This window comes from Cydia strobilella, chromosome Z (genome assembly GCF_947568885.1).
Source record: "Cydia strobilella chromosome Z, ilCydStro3.1, whole genome shotgun sequence".
Taxonomy (NCBI): domain Eukaryota; kingdom Metazoa; phylum Arthropoda; class Insecta; order Lepidoptera; family Tortricidae; genus Cydia; species Cydia strobilella.
Genome location: NC_086068.1, coordinates 9,869,369 through 9,889,266, shown reverse-complemented (window position 1 = coordinate 9,889,266; position 19,898 = coordinate 9,869,369). Strand labels below are relative to the sequence as shown.

The following is a 19,898-nucleotide window of genomic DNA, read 5'->3' as shown; positions in this document are numbered from 1 at the left end:
TCCTGGATGAGGGAATTTACGAATTTAGACGTATTATACAGTCATGACTATACCTTAAAATGCCTACAGTCCGTTAACTCTGAGAATGACCTTCAGATTTTAGAAATATACATCGGGTCGAATTTCACTTACCAACCAACTTTTCGCACAAGTCTCATTTGGCCGAATTTCATTTCTTTACATAATCCAACCTAACCTAACCCAACCTAGTACGTCATTTTCATTTCCCAACTATGGGGTTGGGAAATGAAATGGTTGCGAAATAATTATTTGGTAAAAGTTATTCGGCCAAATGAAACTTGTGCGAAAAGTTGGTTGGCAAGTGAAATTCGGCAATACAATTTTCGGCGAAAAGGCAGGATACCTTAATATTCGGTTGGTGACTATATTGCGATTTGACTTTTTGTAATAATCTAAATGAAATAGAATCAGAATTTGAAATTCGTCCGAAGGTAATTTGAAAACAGAAAGTCACACCATCATTTACTACTTCTGGCGGAAATGATAGAGAGTTGTTAATACCAGTCACATATTTCAAATCATATGGTAAAATTATACAATTTTTCAAATTCGGGAGATCTTTGAATCTTAATATTTTTATAAATATATTTTTTGAAATTTCTGTTACTTCTGTCACCCGGTCTTGAATTTTATTAAAATATTTACAATTATCACTTTTCTTAAAAGTTTCCGCTTCTTTTCAAAAATATTTATATACTTTATATATGATTTCTCGTGATTGATTTTTTAGACGAGTCCCCATTAAATTAATTGCCGAAAAATATGAAATTAAATATTTACCTACTAGTTATGGTGGTATTAACTACTCTATATAGTTTAAGGCTGAAAAGACGACTGCAGTCTTTGGGTGTTGGATTGAAACTAAATCAGTAAGAGACTGTCATTTTCTATTACGCAATTACGTCCGATTTTACCCGAAAAACGAATGTCATTCTGAGAGTTAACGGACTGTACTTGAACTCACGACCATTGGACCACTATCCCAATGCATTGCCATCTGAGCTACTAAGACCACACCCAAGCACAGCAAATATTTCCACAATATGGACTATTAGGGAGGCACCCTAGCTACATCTAACCGTAATAGCGTTAACTTCTTAAACGGCTACACTTCTTGGGCTATTTAATGACGACCAATGGCGTGAGTTCAAGTCTCATACAAAACAGTAAATTTTTCCGCTTTTAAATTTATTCTAATCTTAAAACTATTTATGACTGAAAAAGGGGAAACGTGTTTTCACTATAACAATAAATACCTACATGATTATAATAACGTGACGTCAGCAAGACCAACCTTACAGACCACAAGTTGCGTGCAAATAAAGATTTTTCATTTATTATGTGGGTACTATTCTCTCAAATTGTACCATCGTCATCTTCCTCGCGTGATCCTGGCTTTTTGCCACGGCTCATGGGAGCCTGGGGTTCGCTTGGCAACGAATACCAAGAATTGGCGTAGGCACTAGTCTTTACGAAAGCGAGTGCCATCTGGCCTTCTGACGCAGAAGGTAAACTAGGCCTTATTGGGATTAGTCCGGTTTCCTCACGATGTTTTCCTTCACCGAAAAGCGACTGGTAAATATCAAACGATATTTCATACATAAGTTCCTAAAAACGCATTGGTACGAGCCGGGGTTTCAACCCGCTACCTTCGGATTGAAAGTCGAACGCTCAGTCTTACCGCTAGGCCCCCAGAGCTTTTTCTCAAATTGTACCATTACCTTATAAAAAGTTTCGTTATTAAGATATTGACAGACAACACACATCCTAAACCGTTGAAGGTATAGGATATAGGAGCTTCAAACTTGAAACACACATTTGAAACATAGTAAGAGTCCCATTACGTTACGAATCATTTTATAAAATTTTATCCCTATGATAATGAAAATGGGGTTAACAGATTTTAATTATAAGTAATTGTTCTGAGCGGGGTGGGGTTATAATTACATTATAATAATTCTTAATTTTGATTTTAATGCATGAATCTTATTTTCTTATCCAAATTTATCCTTCTGTACGATTATGTAATGATGGTCGGGTTAGTCTACGTCGTTTAGCGTGCAAACGACTGCGCCTTTCTCTTTCAATAGCACGGTGTTAAAACCCGACAATTATTTGTAACGTAGATAACACCATCCTACTCATGCCTATACAGCCTGCTGAAGTAGAAAAAAACCCTTTTATTTAACTTTAACTTTCTGTTACTCTTGACTTAAAAAATACAGTTAGGTAATTAAGTAATAAAAACCGGTCAAGCGCGAGTCGAACTTGCGTTTCAAGGGTTCGCACATTTTTTTACAATTTTTGTAGGGTTCCGTACCCAAAGGGTAATAACGGCACTCTATTACTAAGACTCCGCTGTCCGTCCGTCCGTCCAGTAGTTTCGGAGCAAAAAGACTGTGAGAGACGCCGACAGACGGACGGACTGACGCATGAGTGATGTTACAAGGGTTCCGTTTTTTTTCCTTTTGAGGTACGGAACCCTAAAAAAAAATTCATTCATGTTTGCTTGACAGGAAGCGGATATCGCTGTGGCTCCTTTGGCTGTGACCCCCGAACGTGAAATGGTGGTGGATTTTAGTGAAGCTTTCCTTTCAATGGATTATCCAATCAGCCACGCAAAAACTCCCAAGCAACTGGCAGACACTTTCAGTTTTCTTCGGCCGTTGTCAAAGGAGATTTGGGTGAGATAATTAATATACAGGCTGAATTATTCCCATGGACTTGCTAATGTGTGTTATTCTCTCATCATCATTAACTTAAAAGATTTATTCTCTTGTCGGTGGAGTATCTTCCAGCTTTCCCTATCCTGCGCCAGCTCTTTGACTTTGATACGACCCGACCCCTACTTTTTCTTTTACTTGTTCTAAACAGCTGCGTCTGGGTTATCCTCTACCCCGCTTGCTTCCTATCCGCCCCTCCAGGATAGTTTAAAAGAAGTAGTCGTGTCGTATTAAGTAGTAGTTATTTTTTTACAGAGGTGAATATTTTTCTTCAGTATCCCGTTGACCACTAACGCTGTACAGGGTTCGAAACGTCGGGATTCGTTTTATTTTATGAGTAACCGTCGCGGTAATCGAAAACGTTCGAAAATCGAAAACCTACTATTTACCTATTCAGCTGTCTGTCAAGCAGCAATTTACTACATTCTTTCCTACATTCATAATTATTGTATTGTAGTTCATTAGTTTAATTAATTATGTTACTAAACTGCCCCGTAACCGACCCCATACATTAGGTATATCTATACGCTTTCTATAACTATGCTACATATAAATACATGGCTACGGATATAACTGTCTTGTATCACGGATGTTACCAGGTTCTATTTACTAATACTTGTAATGTTGCAGCTTTGCGTCCTCTTCAGTTTCTTTGCAGTCAGCATAGTACTATTTCTTGTGTCAAGATTTTCACCTCACGAATGGCGGTCGGTTTCTATAACCGACACTCATTTGGATCACCCAATAAGCAGCGCTAATGAGGTAATTAAACGCTAAACTTCTTTCATCGTTAATTAAGCCGAGTTCTACAGAGAAAAAAAAGTTACGATAAAATATTAGTTCCTAACCCAAAGAATAACACAGACTTTATCGAAGCTAGTACATTAAAAAATATATGGGAAGTAAATCGCCCTATTCAAAAGTAATACAAAAATCTTACCTCGATTCTTAAATATTACTCGTACATGACAACGTTGAATCAGTAACTTCACGTGTAATTAATAATTATGCAGAATCAAGTAATGTGTATGTTTATTTTTTCTAGATTATCCTGCACAATGAATTCAGCATATGGAATTCGTTTTGGTTTTCGCTTGGCTCATTCATGCAACAAGGCAGCGACGTGGTTCCAAAGAACGTATACTTTTTTCTGCATGCATGCATGTTTTATATATATATTCAGATTTTTTTCCGCTTTAACCGACATTTCTTTAATCGTTTATGGATACTATTATTAGGAACATGATGGGATAAGCCGTTTTATGATTATCGCAAGTCTTCCTTTGTTATTAAAAAGACATGTGCTTTGACGATAAGCCCTTTTGCTTGTTAAAATATACAAAAAAACCGGACGAGTGCGAGTCGGACTCTCCCACCGAGGGTACTTTTTAGAATTTGTTGTTATAGCGGCAACAGATATACATCATCTGTGAAAATTTCAACTGTCTAGCTATCACGGTTCTTGAGTTATACAACCTGGTGACAGACAGATGGACAGACAGACGGACAGACGGAGAGTGGAGTCTTAGTAATAGGGTCCCGTTTTTACTCTTTGGGTACGGAACCCTAAAAAACTCCCTTTCAAATCCGCCTATTGTGACGGACTACCACGGACTGAGATTGGCCCGACATACTCTTGGCTGGTTTTTTGATAATATGAAGCTATGTTATTTGTTGCATCTACTGAATTTCACGTATGAACTGAAAAATAATAAAACAAATTAAATAAATAAGTAGGTACTTATAATAATCACAAAAGTGCGTTGCCAACTTACCAATATTGAAGTCACAAGTAATGCGGTTAATATAGGAACATCGGCGTTGGCAATAGAAGTTAGATTAAATTCCATGTGTTAAATCGTGCGTGGTTGATGTAGGATAGTTAGTATATTGTGTATATAAGCGAACGCCCGAAGAGGGAAGGCCCGATGATCACCTTGTTATACGGATACGAGACAGTTCACTTGTATTTACTCTGCATTTCACTTCCTCGCTATACGTCATAATCATAATAATAATCATTTATTGCAACATTTATTTATTTATCGTTTACAGACTTTCGTAGATTACCCTTTATAAAGCTATTAAATAAACAAATAAATACGACAAGAACAATAAAGAATAATACTACAGTTTCTGGTCCAGATTAAGAAATTAAAAAATGGTAAATGCCAAGTATATTTGTTAGCTGAAGCAGCATATTTTAAGTACCGTAAAATGGGGTGAGTAGGGTTCGCGGGGAGAGTTGGGTTATGAATGGGGAGAGAAAGGTTGAAATAGGGGTTAGATGGGTTTTTAGGGCTACTGCTACAAAAATAATGTATTCCAGTTTAAAATGGAGCTATAGTAATACTCATAATAAAAAAAAATGATCTAACAATCTTCCAAAATCACCTTTGTGTGAAAAACCATCTCACCCTAATTACGAGGGTCTACGGGGTGAGGTGGTTTTTCCTGTTTAAGTTATGAAATGGAACTACCCAAAATAAAATAAAAACCATTCCGTTTGCATATGTAAAAATAAAATGTTATCAAGGTTTGAATGTCAGTTTTGCTCCTACTCACCCCATTTTACGGTACTAGGTGTTATAATTATGTAGTATCTGGGAGACCGAGCTGTCTTCGGAAAACATAGCATTATCTAGTTCGTAATATCGTATCGTAGTATTCTCAAATTGGTTGTATGTTTTTTTAGGGTTCCGTACCTCAAAAGGAAAAAACGGAACCCTAATAGGATTACTCGTGCTTCTATCTGTCTGTCCGTCTGTCACAGCCTATTTTCTCCGAAACTACTGGACCAACTAAGTTGAAATTTGGTGCACATATGGAAGTTTGTGACCCAAAGACGGACATGTAACGTAAACAAATGAATTTTAAATATGGGGGCCACTTTTAGGGAGTAAATGAGAAAATTAAAAAAAAAATTTAAACTATATCATGTTACATATCAAATGAAATAGCTCATTATAAGGATCTGAAAAAATTTTTTTTTTGTAATTTTAAAGTAAATAGTTTAGAAGTTATTTAAGAAAATAGCCAACAAATTACCATTCCCCCTCCTCTATCTCCGAAACTACTAGGTCAAAAATGTTGAAAAAAATACACGAAATAGTTCTTTACCTCCAGATCACAGGAAAACCTATTAGAAATGTGCAGTCAAGCGTGAGTCGGACTTCATTATTTAGTTTTTGATCCTACGGATCTTTTAAAAACATTTCACTCACGTTTCACATAAAAAAATATTGTTAAAAATTGTGTAAGGTCCGGAACCCTTGGAACGCGAGTCCGACTCGCACTTGGCCGGTTTTTTGTACAGTGATTTTAATTTTCATCAACAAATCAAGCATTTACTTTCAATAAACGTGACATTTGATGAAGTAAAACTCCTGAAAAAGTCTAGAACGGAACATCTCAATACGTATTTCATGTTTGGCAATATGGCTTCTTCGTTAACTTTGTGACTAAAGCAGTTAAAACTGTTTTAAAGCAATATTTTTGCCTAGGTCGAGTTCTTATGATAGATTCCATAAGGAGTTGCAAGAACGCCTCAACTCTTATAAGCATACCTACTTAATATAGCAATTTCTTTTATATTTATCTAAAAACCAAGTATTTGCACTGTTTCAAATACCAAGTATTTGTATTTGAAACAGTGCTACTTGGAGACAGAATGGAACTCCTCCGCGACAATTTTTTAACATATACGTATTATCTAGTAATTGTTATGAGAAACTACAGTTTAAATTATTTAAATGGTATTTCAAACTGTTTTGTGAAAGCAGTTTTTTACAAGGTTTTTATTAACTTGCAACGCACCTACATAATGTATGTATGTATGTACGGGTCAAATCTTGCAAGTTAAATTTGACCCACTTGCCGACTTCCAATAAAGCTGAAAACTTGCATACATATGTAAGTCGGGTGACAGTGCCATATTATCGTACCATCGAGCTGATCTGATGATGGAGACAGGAGGTGGCTATAGAAAATCTGTGATAAAACAACGCAACCTAATTGTGTTTGGGGTTTTCAGAAATGTCTCGATGAGTATTAGTTACCTGCGGAAAGAAAAGTACAGTCAGCTATAAAAGCTTGTACCAAAAATAAAATGCTTGCCAAAAACTTATTTCTCCTAAAGATTATCTCCGATTATTAACGCCCTATTTCATTAGATAACTATATATACCTTAGCTTATTACTAAAAGCTAAGTACCCTTCTAACACCATAAGTAGGTATACGAAAATAACTCGGATCGACACTAGACCAATAAACTCTAATTAGTACCGTATGTATGTACCTTGAGTAAAAATCGAAACCCTATTACTGTTTAAGCTTTCGCAGTCAGTGTGGCCGTCCATCTGTCCGTCTGTCTGTCAGTGGACTCACCTTAAGAACAGTTATAGGTTAAGAATTACAGTTATTTCACTGTGATTTTTACTGGTAGTCATTATATTAAGACACAAGCATCTTTCCACTCATCGATTCTTTTTCTACGTCATCAAGAATTAAATTAATCTTATGGTATTCTTGTAGGTCACTCTCGGGCAGAATTGTTGGCACGGTGTGGTGGTTCTTTGCTCTGATACTGGTCTGTTCATACACGGCAAACCTGGCTGCCTATCTTATAGTGGAGCGCTTATCAGAGCCAAGCCAGTCCATCACCTCGCTACCAAGCATGCCACAAACCCAAGTAAGAGACATGCTTTTTACATCAGGTAACCTTCTTTAGTGTTAGCCCCTATGAGCAAGGCGATGGTAAAATATTGTAATTTTTGTTCTGCTAACAATCTTTTGTAGTGATATTGTTTACAGAATACATTTTAATTTCATAAGCACTTGTCAATGTAGCAATTGAAACGTGTTTTATTGTTGGCATTTTTTTGGTGAGAGTACGTAAGGAGTTTTTACAAATTTAATAATCAATCTCGAAAACCTGTTTCAGACTCTTTTAGGCTCCTTCTTTTTGTTTCAATTTTCGTGTCTACTACGTCATGTCCACAAATAAAATTTGATGTACTTGAACGGTCAATTTTATAATACTTTATTATTGACGGTAGCATTTGAAAACTAACTAATAATTCTTTGTAGGATGAGTTCAAAAGAGTCCAGATAAAGGATGACTCACGCTAGACCGGGCCGGGCCCGGGCCGAGGCGTCCGACATGTCATTTTCTACGACGGCTGATCGGTGATCACGTGGTGCTTTCCATAGAAAACGAAGCGCCGGAAGCTCAAGCCCGGCCCCGGCCCGGTCTAGCGTGAGTCATCCTTTAGACAGGATTTCAGATTAAATAAAATAAATAAAATTAATAAAACGTCACTACTATCATAAGTATAAATACGAATAGGTACTAATAAATGTAATACATAAAATTATCATTCAATACTGTTTTATTAATAAAATATTTTTTTCAGCAGAACAGTATAGACGCAACAGTCTTGAATGAGGATCTTGCCCAATTCTCATTTGAAAAAGAAGGGCAATGCGGTTCCACGCCACGCGCTTGTCGCTACAAACATGTCAACTTTGCTATCGCCACTGCCAAGGGATCGCCCTTAAGGTAAAGTATCTCATGGATCTCACGTTAATATTCAGCAGGATTTATCAACAGCGGTTTATACATTAACTAAATGCAGATTTATTACAACACAGAAAATATTATAACATATACCAAGATTGTATAAACGTACGTATTAACATCGTACGATTGTATAAACCTAAAGACATTCTTTATAATAATCTATTTAAAACGAGCCTGTTACGAGTAGCTTAACTATTGTTATTTTGCTTAACTTAATACCCACTACCATGACCACATATTTAATTTATACTTTTATCAAACTAGCTAACTCTATCCAATTAATCCGAGATAACTAAGCGCCACTAAATTAATTTAAATAAACTACCAGCTCCGTACATAACACTAACTTTACCCGCATGGAAAATGAAAGTAATTGCGAGTGGGTGCACCTCGAAACTGCACTTTAACTATCCATGCTTCACCCTGATTTCCACAGCATGGTTGCGGATAAAAGGGAGCACTGAAGCATGCGATGCTCGCGGTGAAAGTGACACCAAATATAATAAATATCTAGTGAACATCGATGGAGCGGTAACGTACGGCTAAACAGTCTAGGCATTATTTCAGATTTCACAGAACAAGGAACAAGGAACTAATTCAAGGAAAAAAGGGCGTTTTGTTGAATAATATCTTTGGTTATACGAAAAGGGTAGAGAACATCGTATATTCGTTAAAGATGTTTTTTTTTTTATTGTGTACAGATTAATTTTAAGAAATCTAGATGTAGGTAATACTCGCAAGTTCATCACTACAGTAAACAAAAATATGTAACCTTCCTCTTTTTCATCTTTCTCATCAGGCGTCACTCACTCCGCATTGTAGGTACATTAGTTACATTATGAGTACACTTCAAATGCATAATCGTTAGGGCTCGCGTACGTCTTCTTATGGTAGACGCCTTTCGATATCGCTATTTTACTTTATTCACGACCGATATTCCCGTGCCATAACGTGAGAAATAATAAAATAATTAGCCCGTAATCGCTAAATAAATAAAAATGAAAAATCATTTATTTCAAGCTTTCGCTCATATCACACTTACATATTATTGAGTTTAAGTATAAAATTCAGACGAAATTGGACACACATAAATTGAAATAATAAAATACAATCTTGCCTTTTATCAAATCACATCATTTATTGAGAAATATGTGAAGTAAGTTATCTAAATAACGGTTACAAATATATGTATATATATACAGGGTGATCAATCCAAATGGGTCGGTATGGAGAAGTCAGTAACTATGAGAGATAGCGACATCTGTTCTTAGGTACCATGGCTTCGATTTTAGATTTAATAATAATGGCATTCAAAAAATAATGGTCAAATTTCATAGCAAAATTTGGTCCTTTTACTTTCAGGATCAATTATACAAACAAATACTACACGCGGTTACATAAAGAATATTGACCAGGTTCGATTCCCGGTTATGTATGAGAGTTTAAAAAAAAGTCATCCAATGTCATTATTATTAAATCTAAAATCGATGCCATGGTTCCTAAGAACAGATTTCGCTATTTCTCTGTTTAGTTTGATGTCCAAATTTCATGAAAGATGGCGCTGTTACAAACGCAAACTAGGTAACGGTAGTTCATCCTAGATTATTTATATAAAACTGTCAAATAAGAAATTAAACGATTGGTAACGTAGCAACTTGTATCTTTGTAAACACTCATAGTTTCTGACTTCTCCATACTGACACATTTGGATTGATCGGCCTGTATATAGGTATATATATATAGTCCTCCTCGCCGTGTCCGACGACTATCTTTAATCGGGTACATGGAACGCTCTAATGTGGCTTGCGAAGCCAAACTTGGTTATGAAGATGCGATTACATGGTACGCAATGGAGCTGGCCGGCTGAGGTGTATGTAGATATACGAAGGCTTCGGACGCGGTTACAAATAAGAAGTCCCTATCACAGTTATGAACCCCGGCCGGGATGAATGCTGAAGGTTTATGATAGATTACATAGTAAGGTCGGTAAAGTAAACATAAGACAAACCCTTTATTTTACTTGCGCGAGCGGAGCCGCGGGCCCGTCTAGTACTTATATACATGTCAATTTTGGTTATATTACAGATATCGTCTGCCATTTTGTCAAAATCTGTCTTTATTGGTTCTTCTTTCTTATTGGTTAAGTAGTATGACTTAGGGCCACTTGCGCGTTCATGGGTTAGCCAACTAACTCGGAGTTAACAATTTATATACAGGGTTAAATTGTACTGTTAACTCCGGGCTTAACCGGGTAAGTGGCTGTTAGTGACATAATTCAGAAAACCCATTAATCCCTTTCGTTTTACCATCGTGATTTACTACGATTTACGTACCCAAACAGTTACTGTTTCGAAAAATAAATAAATTGCGCGATTGAAGTAAAACTTCTTTGAAAATGACGTTTATCGCTATGTTGGCACTTAGACGTGTGTGTCACTACTGAGCGTTACTTCCGTCAGAAAAAATCTGAGTTACCTTCTAGTCGCGCCTTTTAGTTTGACTTAAAAAATCAACGTTAATCATTTAAAGTCGACTATACAGACACCAAGAAGTTTTATAAGTTTTAATCTTGTATACCTACCTAGTGAAAATGAAATTGTTTTCGTCACGTACGTACTGGTATTAAGGATATTTCAATTACAACACGATAATGATACCGTAGACAAACTACGGCCCACTCTGAGAACGAATAGTAGTTTCATGTAAAACTGACTTCATCTTTTATCTAAGAAAAGCTCGAGAAATTTTCGCTAAAACTTTACAGCAACATTTCAAGCTATATAAAGTAAACTCATTTGCAGTGTAATAACTAGACCTAGTCCGTTGGGAAAAAAGAGGTGCAAGTTACTACGCGATGGCTCACCTGATTATATGATGAAGATTTCACTATAATTAATGCGGCGTTTGCAGTAAATAGATACTATTTATGTTATGTTTTTGTATATTATAAAATTATAGGATGTAGTGCCATATTTATGTCATAGTGTGCCACATATGTGATTACAGATACATAACATAGTCTAACATTTTCACTACAATTGGTCTAAGTTCTAACAATGTAGAAGAAAACGTCCAAAAGTTTCACAATGCACAGTTGATTTTAAACTGCTCTAGATTGAAAACTACTGAATGGATTATTCCAAACCACATATCAAGTGACTGTGAATATCCTCTATAATAATTGTATTATAATGTTCTAAAATAATTAACGAGGAATATTAAAAAATAAAAAAGTACATTAATTTGAATAAAATTTTCTGTTATTGGAAACTTCAAAAATACTATTTGTTTCATTGAAAACATACCATGTGGGGTATTAAATGATTTATGGGTAGTAAAGCGCTTTATGAGTAAATTCCACTACTTCGGCGTTTTAAAAAAATAATTGGCGTTTTCATAAAATGTGTTTTACCTAGTATTGAAGATGTTATACTTAGTGTGTTATATATTTGTGATGATCTACTGACAAAGCCCTTTCTTCTTATACCCCACATGTTATGTTCAAAAGAAAAAAAGTTAAAAACTCTGTAGTGCCGACTTTATGGCGTCATAAAAACTCATTCCACCACTTTAAAAAGCGACAACATGCATTTTGATAATCAGTAGACCATGCTGATACCACTTGTCGGTATAAATCTTTTCAGTCCTACGAAAGTTGCTCTTCTTAAACCTGGCCACTCCACTATTAGGTATATAAGTATTATAATAATAGTTATGTTTCCAATTATAATATTAGCTATGCCTATTAGTAGCACAAATCAAAGTACGGGTAAGTAATTAACAAACACGACTGTTTTTTTTTTTCATATTTATGAACCATTAGCACGAATAACGGGATTACATGAACACATATTACTAAGGACAGACGCAAACTTCGCAGTAAATTTTCAGTGTAGGAAAGCTCCCAGTTCACACTATCCGGCTGAAATCTCGTTTCTGCGCGGTAATTCCCAGTTGAATACTGAAAACTCGTAAATTTACATGGGTCTCCCGTCAGTGGGGTACTACTCTCTACTCTCTACATATCGAATTTATATCCACCTACTGTTCCGTTTTTACGGTACGTGTGGCAAGGACGTGATTTTTAACGACTGTCTAAAAATTTACATTTTATATAACACGTACGGTTTATTGCGCTGTAGAGAAATAAAGACACTTTAGTGGGAATAGAGGTGTGTATAGTATACCTAAACGATGTTTTTCCAGAATGTCACAAAAATACAAGATGGTACCTAGGTTTGAATATGAAATTTTGAGAATTTTAAGGGCAGTGGTCCTAATAATAGTAACATTTAACACATAGTGCGAAGACACTCTCTTTTGCTTGTTACATCGAACTGCAAAATTGCATGGATATATTATGAATGAAATCATTCTCAAGGCGCTCCTATAGTCAAGTTTTAGGGTTTCGAGGGGGTGAAGCAGACGTAGTGGTAGAACAGGCAGGCGGGAGCCCCGCGCGCCGCGCCGCACGATTCCCGCGCAACACGTCGACGTCCTTATTCTGACGCCATCCGTATTCTGACTGGTTAGTTCCGGATTTTATTCCGGAAATTTAATATATTGAATAAGATTAATATATTGACGTAATAAATAAAATTGAAATGGAAAATTGAATTGAACTATAAATTGATTATAGGCATATTCGTATTTTCATGGGTATTTAATGAAATTTAAAATGGTAGGTTATGGTTGTAGGACGGGGAGGTGAGGGCGATGATAAAAGGCGGCGTTACGTTAGGCGCGTGTATTACCAACTTGGAGGTTTTACAATATTAGCACTCGCTTGCCGAGCAAGGCCTAGCAGAGGTAGGCGCAAGCTTGACCAGTGGAGTTTTCTACGGCAGAGACACTACAACACTTCAGCAATGGTGAAGGTGTTTAGCGTGCAGTACCGAGAACCTACTTGCATTTCTCCTCAAATAATCATCGGCCGTGGGCCGAGGGTCATGTTTCTACGTTGTACAGTCGTTAGCGAGATCCCGAAATCGCCCCAGCGCCGCGTCGCGTCGCGTCGCGGAGAGAAGCCGAATTTTGTAAATTCCGAACCACATGATTCCGATTATAACAATTCCGATGGTGACAAACGCCGAATTTTACATTTACGATTTTTAAATCACGAATTCCGAATTGCCATTATTCCGAAATTTTAAATTCGGAACCACATAATTCCGATTAACAACTCTGACAGTGAAAAACGCTGAATTTTACATTTACGATTTTTGAAATCACGAATTCCGAATTGCCATTATTCCGAATTTTATAATTCCGAATTGACGTTATTCCTATTTTAAATATCCCAATTTTTAAATTTCTGAATAACGATATTCCGAATATATTGTTAAAGTTCGTTTTCTTGAGGGTCGCAGTTCTAATCTAACCTAATCCACTTTTCTGGCAACAGTTCGTTTTCTTGGGGGTCGCAGTTCTAACCTAACCTAACCCACTTCTGACAACAGTTCGTTTTCTTGGGGGTCGCAGTTCAAACCTAACCTAACCCACTTCTGGCAACAGTTCGTTTACTTGGGGGTCACAGTTCCAACCTAACCTAACCCACTTCTGGCAATAGTTCGTTTATTTCGGGGTCGCAGTTATAACCTAACCTAACCCACTTATCTGGCAACAGTTCGTTTTCTTGGAGGTCGAATCTCCGAATCCGAACTTATTTATCCCGAATTTTTATGCCATAAATATTTTATGCCGAATTTAACGTGATACGGCACGACAGGCACCCGTAATAATTACTAAAACGTGAGTCTTCATTTGAATATCACGAATTTCATTTTTCCGACCTTACAAAAGACCGAATTTCTGTATACCGAATTACTCAAACGAAACGTGTCTTCATTTGAATATCACGAATTTCATATTTCCGACCTTACAAAAGACCGAATTTCTGAATTCCGAATCTTCTTAATTCTTATTTCCGATCGGACAATGGTTTATCGGAATTTAAGAATTCGGAAAAACATTGGTGTTAAATCGGAACTTTAAGCTTTCGGTAAAATGAAAATCGGATTTTAAATTTTCGGAAATACCACATTCGTGATTTTCTTCCATCGTGTTTTTAAAAATCGTAATTTTGATATTTCGGACTTATAAAAAATCGGGATTATGAAATTCGGAAAAACATACTTCGGAATTATTGGGTGTTCCCGTACACCCTACCTAGGGGGCGTAGTCTCTAAGAATTCCCAGTGCCCCTCCCACCGGTTGGCCACGGCGACATCTATTAAAGACTGGCTTGTTTGTCGTACGTAAAATACTTGAAGTTGTAGTGAAATCCGTAGAATATTATAGAAATAATTTAATAAGTAGAATACACGTTTACACAATGAGATCTTAAAGTGAAGTAATGGAACTCTGATTGTTTGTATGAATGATCATGGGATGAGCGATATTGAATACCTCCTGTATGAGCGTTTTTAGGTAAATGGCCTCCTTTCAGGCTTCAGCTAAAGCTATGTACTCAGCTTTTGTTGTTGAAAGGACGACTGTATGTTGCTTGCGAGCTTCCCAAGAGATTGGCCCTCCACTCACCAGAAAGACGTATCCAGTATAGGATCTCCGGTCAATAATACTGTTCCCGAAGTCAGCATTCGAATATCCCACGACATTGTTATGGCCGTTACGTGTGTATGTTAACCTCAGGCGGCAGGCCTCAAGGAAAAAAACCATAACTGACAAAAAGTAAGTTTCGAGAAAAAGCCAAAAAACTTTGCGCTCCTGTTAAAATAGGTTAAATTCAAAGTACAAAGTTGAAACTTTTGTTAATGAACAAAGTAATAGTGTAGAATTTTTATGCATTGTTAATTATTCGATTATCTATTTATTTAAATAAGTTATTTAGAAAAAATAGTTACTGCCTCGTAAAACAAATAAAATAAAAATATCTTTACTAAGATTAAATGAAATAAGTGCGTACTTATGTTTTTTGTGTTAGTTTTGCACTACGATGTCTAAGAAATAAAAGCACAAGTATACGCAGTTGTGCTTATGTTACTAATCGATCTAGAAGCTGAAAAAGCACAATTGGGTACTTTGTGTTTTTTTTGCTTAGTTAAAGTAATCAAATTATGATTTATCTCGTTAAAGGAATTCATTAAAATACGATGAGGAATCAAAATTATTTATTAAAAGAAAACAAATAAAATACTTTTAGAGATCTTTAAGTAATTATGTAACACAAAACTAAAATTAAGCACAATTAGATTGCACTAAGTAATTACTAATTCTTTGAGATACCCTTACATATATTTGGGTAATAATGTAATACAAAACTAAAATTTACCACAATTAGATTCCACTAAGTACAGATGCTTTTAGAGATCTTTAGGTAATAATGTAATGAAAATGAGGTATAATCTAAAGATCGATAATGTCACTACTAGAGGAATTTAAAATAAAAATTGCAGGTGGTCAAAAAACTCATAAAACAATTACGATCATCGCCAGGCTCAAATCCGAGTATCGTCGACTTACGAAAATTGCTTCCAGAATACGAAAAAAACAAAAACATTAAGATGTCACATCAGTCATGCTCCCTATTACGAGTTTATAAAAAAATTGTGGTGGAAATTGGAGGAGTTACGAGGAACAACTGAATTGTTATAATTACAAGTTGTTAGAGTTATTACATGACATTTCGGAAGAAAAAAAGGTCTCTCTTGATAACAAAATTAAATAGTAACGTTTATGACACATTGCCATTAGGTGCTCCAAATACACCCAACCCAAATTTCGTATTCTAGGCAATAATAAATTGAATAAATGTGCCAATATTCATATGTGCAGGTTATATAAAGGTTTCAAGTTGAAGGGGTCAAAAGTAGCTCGAAATGGTTCGTGTAATATTACACACGGTTGCTGCGTCGCCAGTTCCTTTTTCTTTGAACTTGGCTGGACACGCTGCCGCGTGTCTAGATGTTCCAACTAAACAGCTAGGCGTATCTAGAGAAAATAAAATAAAAGTTCTCTTTTGTATTTGAACCAGGCTGGGGTAGTTTTAAACAGGCAAATATAACTCTGAAACTGAAACCAAATGCCAAGCCAAAATTTTTACCTGCAAAAATGAAATTTTGTATTAAAATCTAAGGTTAACACAGAATGCGGTACACGAATCCACGTTAACACTTCTCATATTTTTTCAAAAGAGCTATCACGACGTTCTCTGCTGTTATCTGCGTATTAGCGTGCTTCTAGTGTCATCACCAGCGGCTTAAACTCTTCTGGCAGGCCGGCGAGCATAACGATGACCAGAAACTCATCGTCGACCGACGCGCCAATTCTCTGGAGTTCCTGTTGCGTAGCAAGCGATTTGTTCACATATTCTTCCATGTTGCCATCATATCTGTTGGATAGTAGCTTTCTCATCAAAGCTAGTCTTCTCGATAGGCCGCTGTCTGCATACGCCTTTTTTTAGGCATTTCAGTGTTTCAAACGCACTTTTAGCTGACTTTAAGACCATACACATTGTCGTTGCAGGACAAGCAAATTTTTGCTCTGGCACGAGCATATTTTTGCTTTTCTGAGACGTCTGTACATTCACCTTCTTTCGTGCAGACCTCCCAAAGCCCTTGATCGGTAAGCAAACACTGAATACTGAATAACCAGTTGTTGAAGTTCTTGCTTCCGTGTAGCTTCGAGAACGTTGTATAAGTTTGTGTAGACGTCGATGGAGAATCCATATGTCTCGTACTTTTTAAAACCTTATTTCCCATAAGCACTGCGTTGTCTGGGCACCAATGGGGTTGGCAACTGTCAAAGGTTTGCAGAGATGGCGCAATCATAGCTTGCCCCATTTTCTATGAGATTTGGCTTAAAGGGTTGGCATCCAGGGCATTAAAAAACAAAAATTTGCTACAATTCTAGGGATTGACAGAGCAAGCTATGCTAGCGCCATCTGCTAATTATTTCGACCGGCCAACCCCATTGAAGTTGTAGTGAAATCCGTGGAATATTATAGAAATAATTTAATAACAATACACGTTTACACAATGAGATCTTAAAGAGAAGTAACAACGACACTTATAAAACATATGAATATAAAAATACAAATATCAGAAACCATTACAGAGTTGTTCTTATTACAAATAACAATAAAAAGGTTTAACAAAAATACGATGGCACTTCGTCATACAACAGAGTCTTTGCGAAGTCGACATTTTGGCAAAGCCTGAAGAACGCTAAAAGCGTAGTCTGTCGAGGTTGGTCAAGACGTTCCCTAACATTATCCGCGTCGAACTAAATTCTCTGCCCGTTCTCTAGATGAACATCTAGTTGGACAACGGTAGGGAATTTTTCTTGTATCGGAAACTAGGGTCCGCCAAACTGCCTCAGATATGCAAATATAGCGACCGGACTGGTAGGCCGATACCTCGTCTCGATCTCTATTTTGCAACGCCTATGACTGTCCCCCTTGTTGATATATTTGCACACGTATTTTTTAGAGGCGATGCTCGCACATGACTCGATGTTCAGGTGAGTTTCAAAAGCTCGAGAAAGAACTGGTGCCTACCTGGCAGTCTGACCGCGTGTTCTCACCTCGGCCGTGAACCCGCCAACTTCAGTAGATCGGCGCCGATACGATGGGTAGCCGTTTTCACCAGTAACAGTTTACGCGACTAAACTCAGAGGGAACCGTTTTGTGCAGCGGCCGTTCTTAATGCACAGCGAGTTCAGGTTTATGGTGCCGCAAGGTCCGTGAATCATATGGATCTTGATTATGTTGTAAAGGCGAAGATCAACTTCGGGATCGGGCAGCTCGGCGCTGATCGCCAAATCAATGTCGTTTGGCCTAATTATTTCCTGGAGCCACAGCAGGGTGTGCGAGTGTGGTAAACCGCGTTGCTGCCACTCGATGGAGACCATGAAGCAGCGCACACTACCAAACACTTTACCTTTTGTAAGTAGGTTAATTAGGCGCTTCTGCTTGAGGTGAAAGACTCGCGACACGATGTTACGGATGTCGGTTGGTAGCTGACAAGCGAGGAGCTCGTTCGTGATATCAGGCCATTTCGGATTGCAGGTAAACGTTATGATCAGGTCGGCGCCACCGTATTTCCGCGCATAACATAACGCGCCCTGCGTGCGCTCGGCCATGTATCGATCGCTGCCAATGAACGATGAGGGAAGTATGACCATGCGGCCCATCTTTTCTGCATCCATGTCGCGCTGCAAGGCATCACGCAAATCCACATAGTTTTCTGCTTGTAGTTGTCTCTGATGCGCGCGGATGTATACCAACCTTTCCGTTTCTATCTTGGAATAGAAATCGACTATAAATTGGCTAACTAATTCTTTGAAACGGTGCACGTAGGACCATTCATCCTGCCGCAGCTGCAATCAGTACCTATAAAACTGCAAAGCTGATGTTTTTTGGGTATAGTTAGGTACTCCAGTTTGAGGATCGACGTGATGAATGGCAAAATTGTACCCGTCTTCTCCTTGGCCGAGCATCAGCGGGTACTGGAGAGTCGTACGCGCGGCGTGTCTCACTGATTCTCTATAGGCGGTCGTCACGCGTTTTCAGCACGACGTCCCTGCGGTCACACTCCTGGTCCACCAAGACGACGGCGACTTCGTTCGTAGCCCGAGCGTTGTAGCGGCCCGCGTGGCGCGCAGCGGGGCGACGGTCGGCGCTGATGACGAACATGTTGTTCTCGCGGTCGTCACGCACCGATTCTAATGCGGCTTTAAAACCATTTACGTAGCAATTTACGTTGTGAATACAATATTTTGTATTTCCGGATTTAAGTTTGGAATATGTTGTATACAAATATTGATCTGCTCCAAGTAATCTGCCGCGAAGTATATTTGCAGGAATTTTGGAACATCTTCTGTGGAAGTCCGTTCTGTAAGAATTCTGGAATTTTGTTTTGGTTTATCAGCCTGAACTTGGGTTGCAGATACAAGTTTAATCGTCCAGGTTGAAAATCTGCCGGATTTTGCCATTTTGCTTCGGAATGAGGAAAATTTGAGACAGGAAACCCGCCTCCTCTGTGGTCCTCTCGGCTACTCCTTGGTCTATTAGATTTTCTATCTCTGATTCCATTAACTTTGAAATTTTGGTTGAAAATGCTTCTATGGTTCTCTCGTTGAAGGGTATTGACGGTGGCTTTTTTACGAATAGAATGGAATAACCCTGTATTGTTTTTAAAATCCAGGGAGGTACCCCGAGGTCCTTCCAAATTTGTAGATAATTTCGTAATTGATCTCCCTGGAACCTCACTTCAGAAACGTGAAACTTTGCCGTGTCGGCGAGTGCGGTCGCTCGATTTCTTGGAGTGGCTCGCTGAGTCACTGGCGCTTGCGAAAGGATGAGGCGGAAGTACCTGGCAGAGACTTCCATTTTGGCTCCGAACTCTTAGAAGGTCGAGATGTGGCAATCGGTTCTGAGGTGCTCCGGTTCTTTTTGGCAATTTTCCGGTTTGTAAAATGGTAAGACTTGCCCGATCTTGACGGAAATATTTTATGAAAACCACCTTCTTCTTTTATAAATTCTGTCAATTTCTGTTCATCAAACAGACATTCCTCTGATGGCGGTATATTCTGCAGCTTCCCTGACACTGAC

At 37.7% G+C, this 19,898-nt stretch overlaps 1 protein-coding gene across 1 annotated transcript in view; it reads left to right on the top strand.

Moving 5' to 3' along the window:
- LOC134754474 (glutamate receptor 1) overlaps positions 1-19,898 on the top strand; it is a 127,245-nt gene that overhangs the window by 91,743 nt on the left and 15,604 nt on the right. The window contains exons 11-15 of the mRNA XM_063690808.1: positions 2,538-2,705; positions 3,375-3,506; positions 3,790-3,875; positions 7,276-7,435; positions 8,160-8,305. Of these exons, the coding sequence (XP_063546878.1) occupies positions 2,538-2,705; positions 3,375-3,506; positions 3,790-3,875; positions 7,276-7,435; positions 8,160-8,305 (692 nt within the window). The remainder of the gene's footprint in view (positions 1-2,537; positions 2,706-3,374; positions 3,507-3,789; positions 3,876-7,275; positions 7,436-8,159; positions 8,306-19,898) is intronic.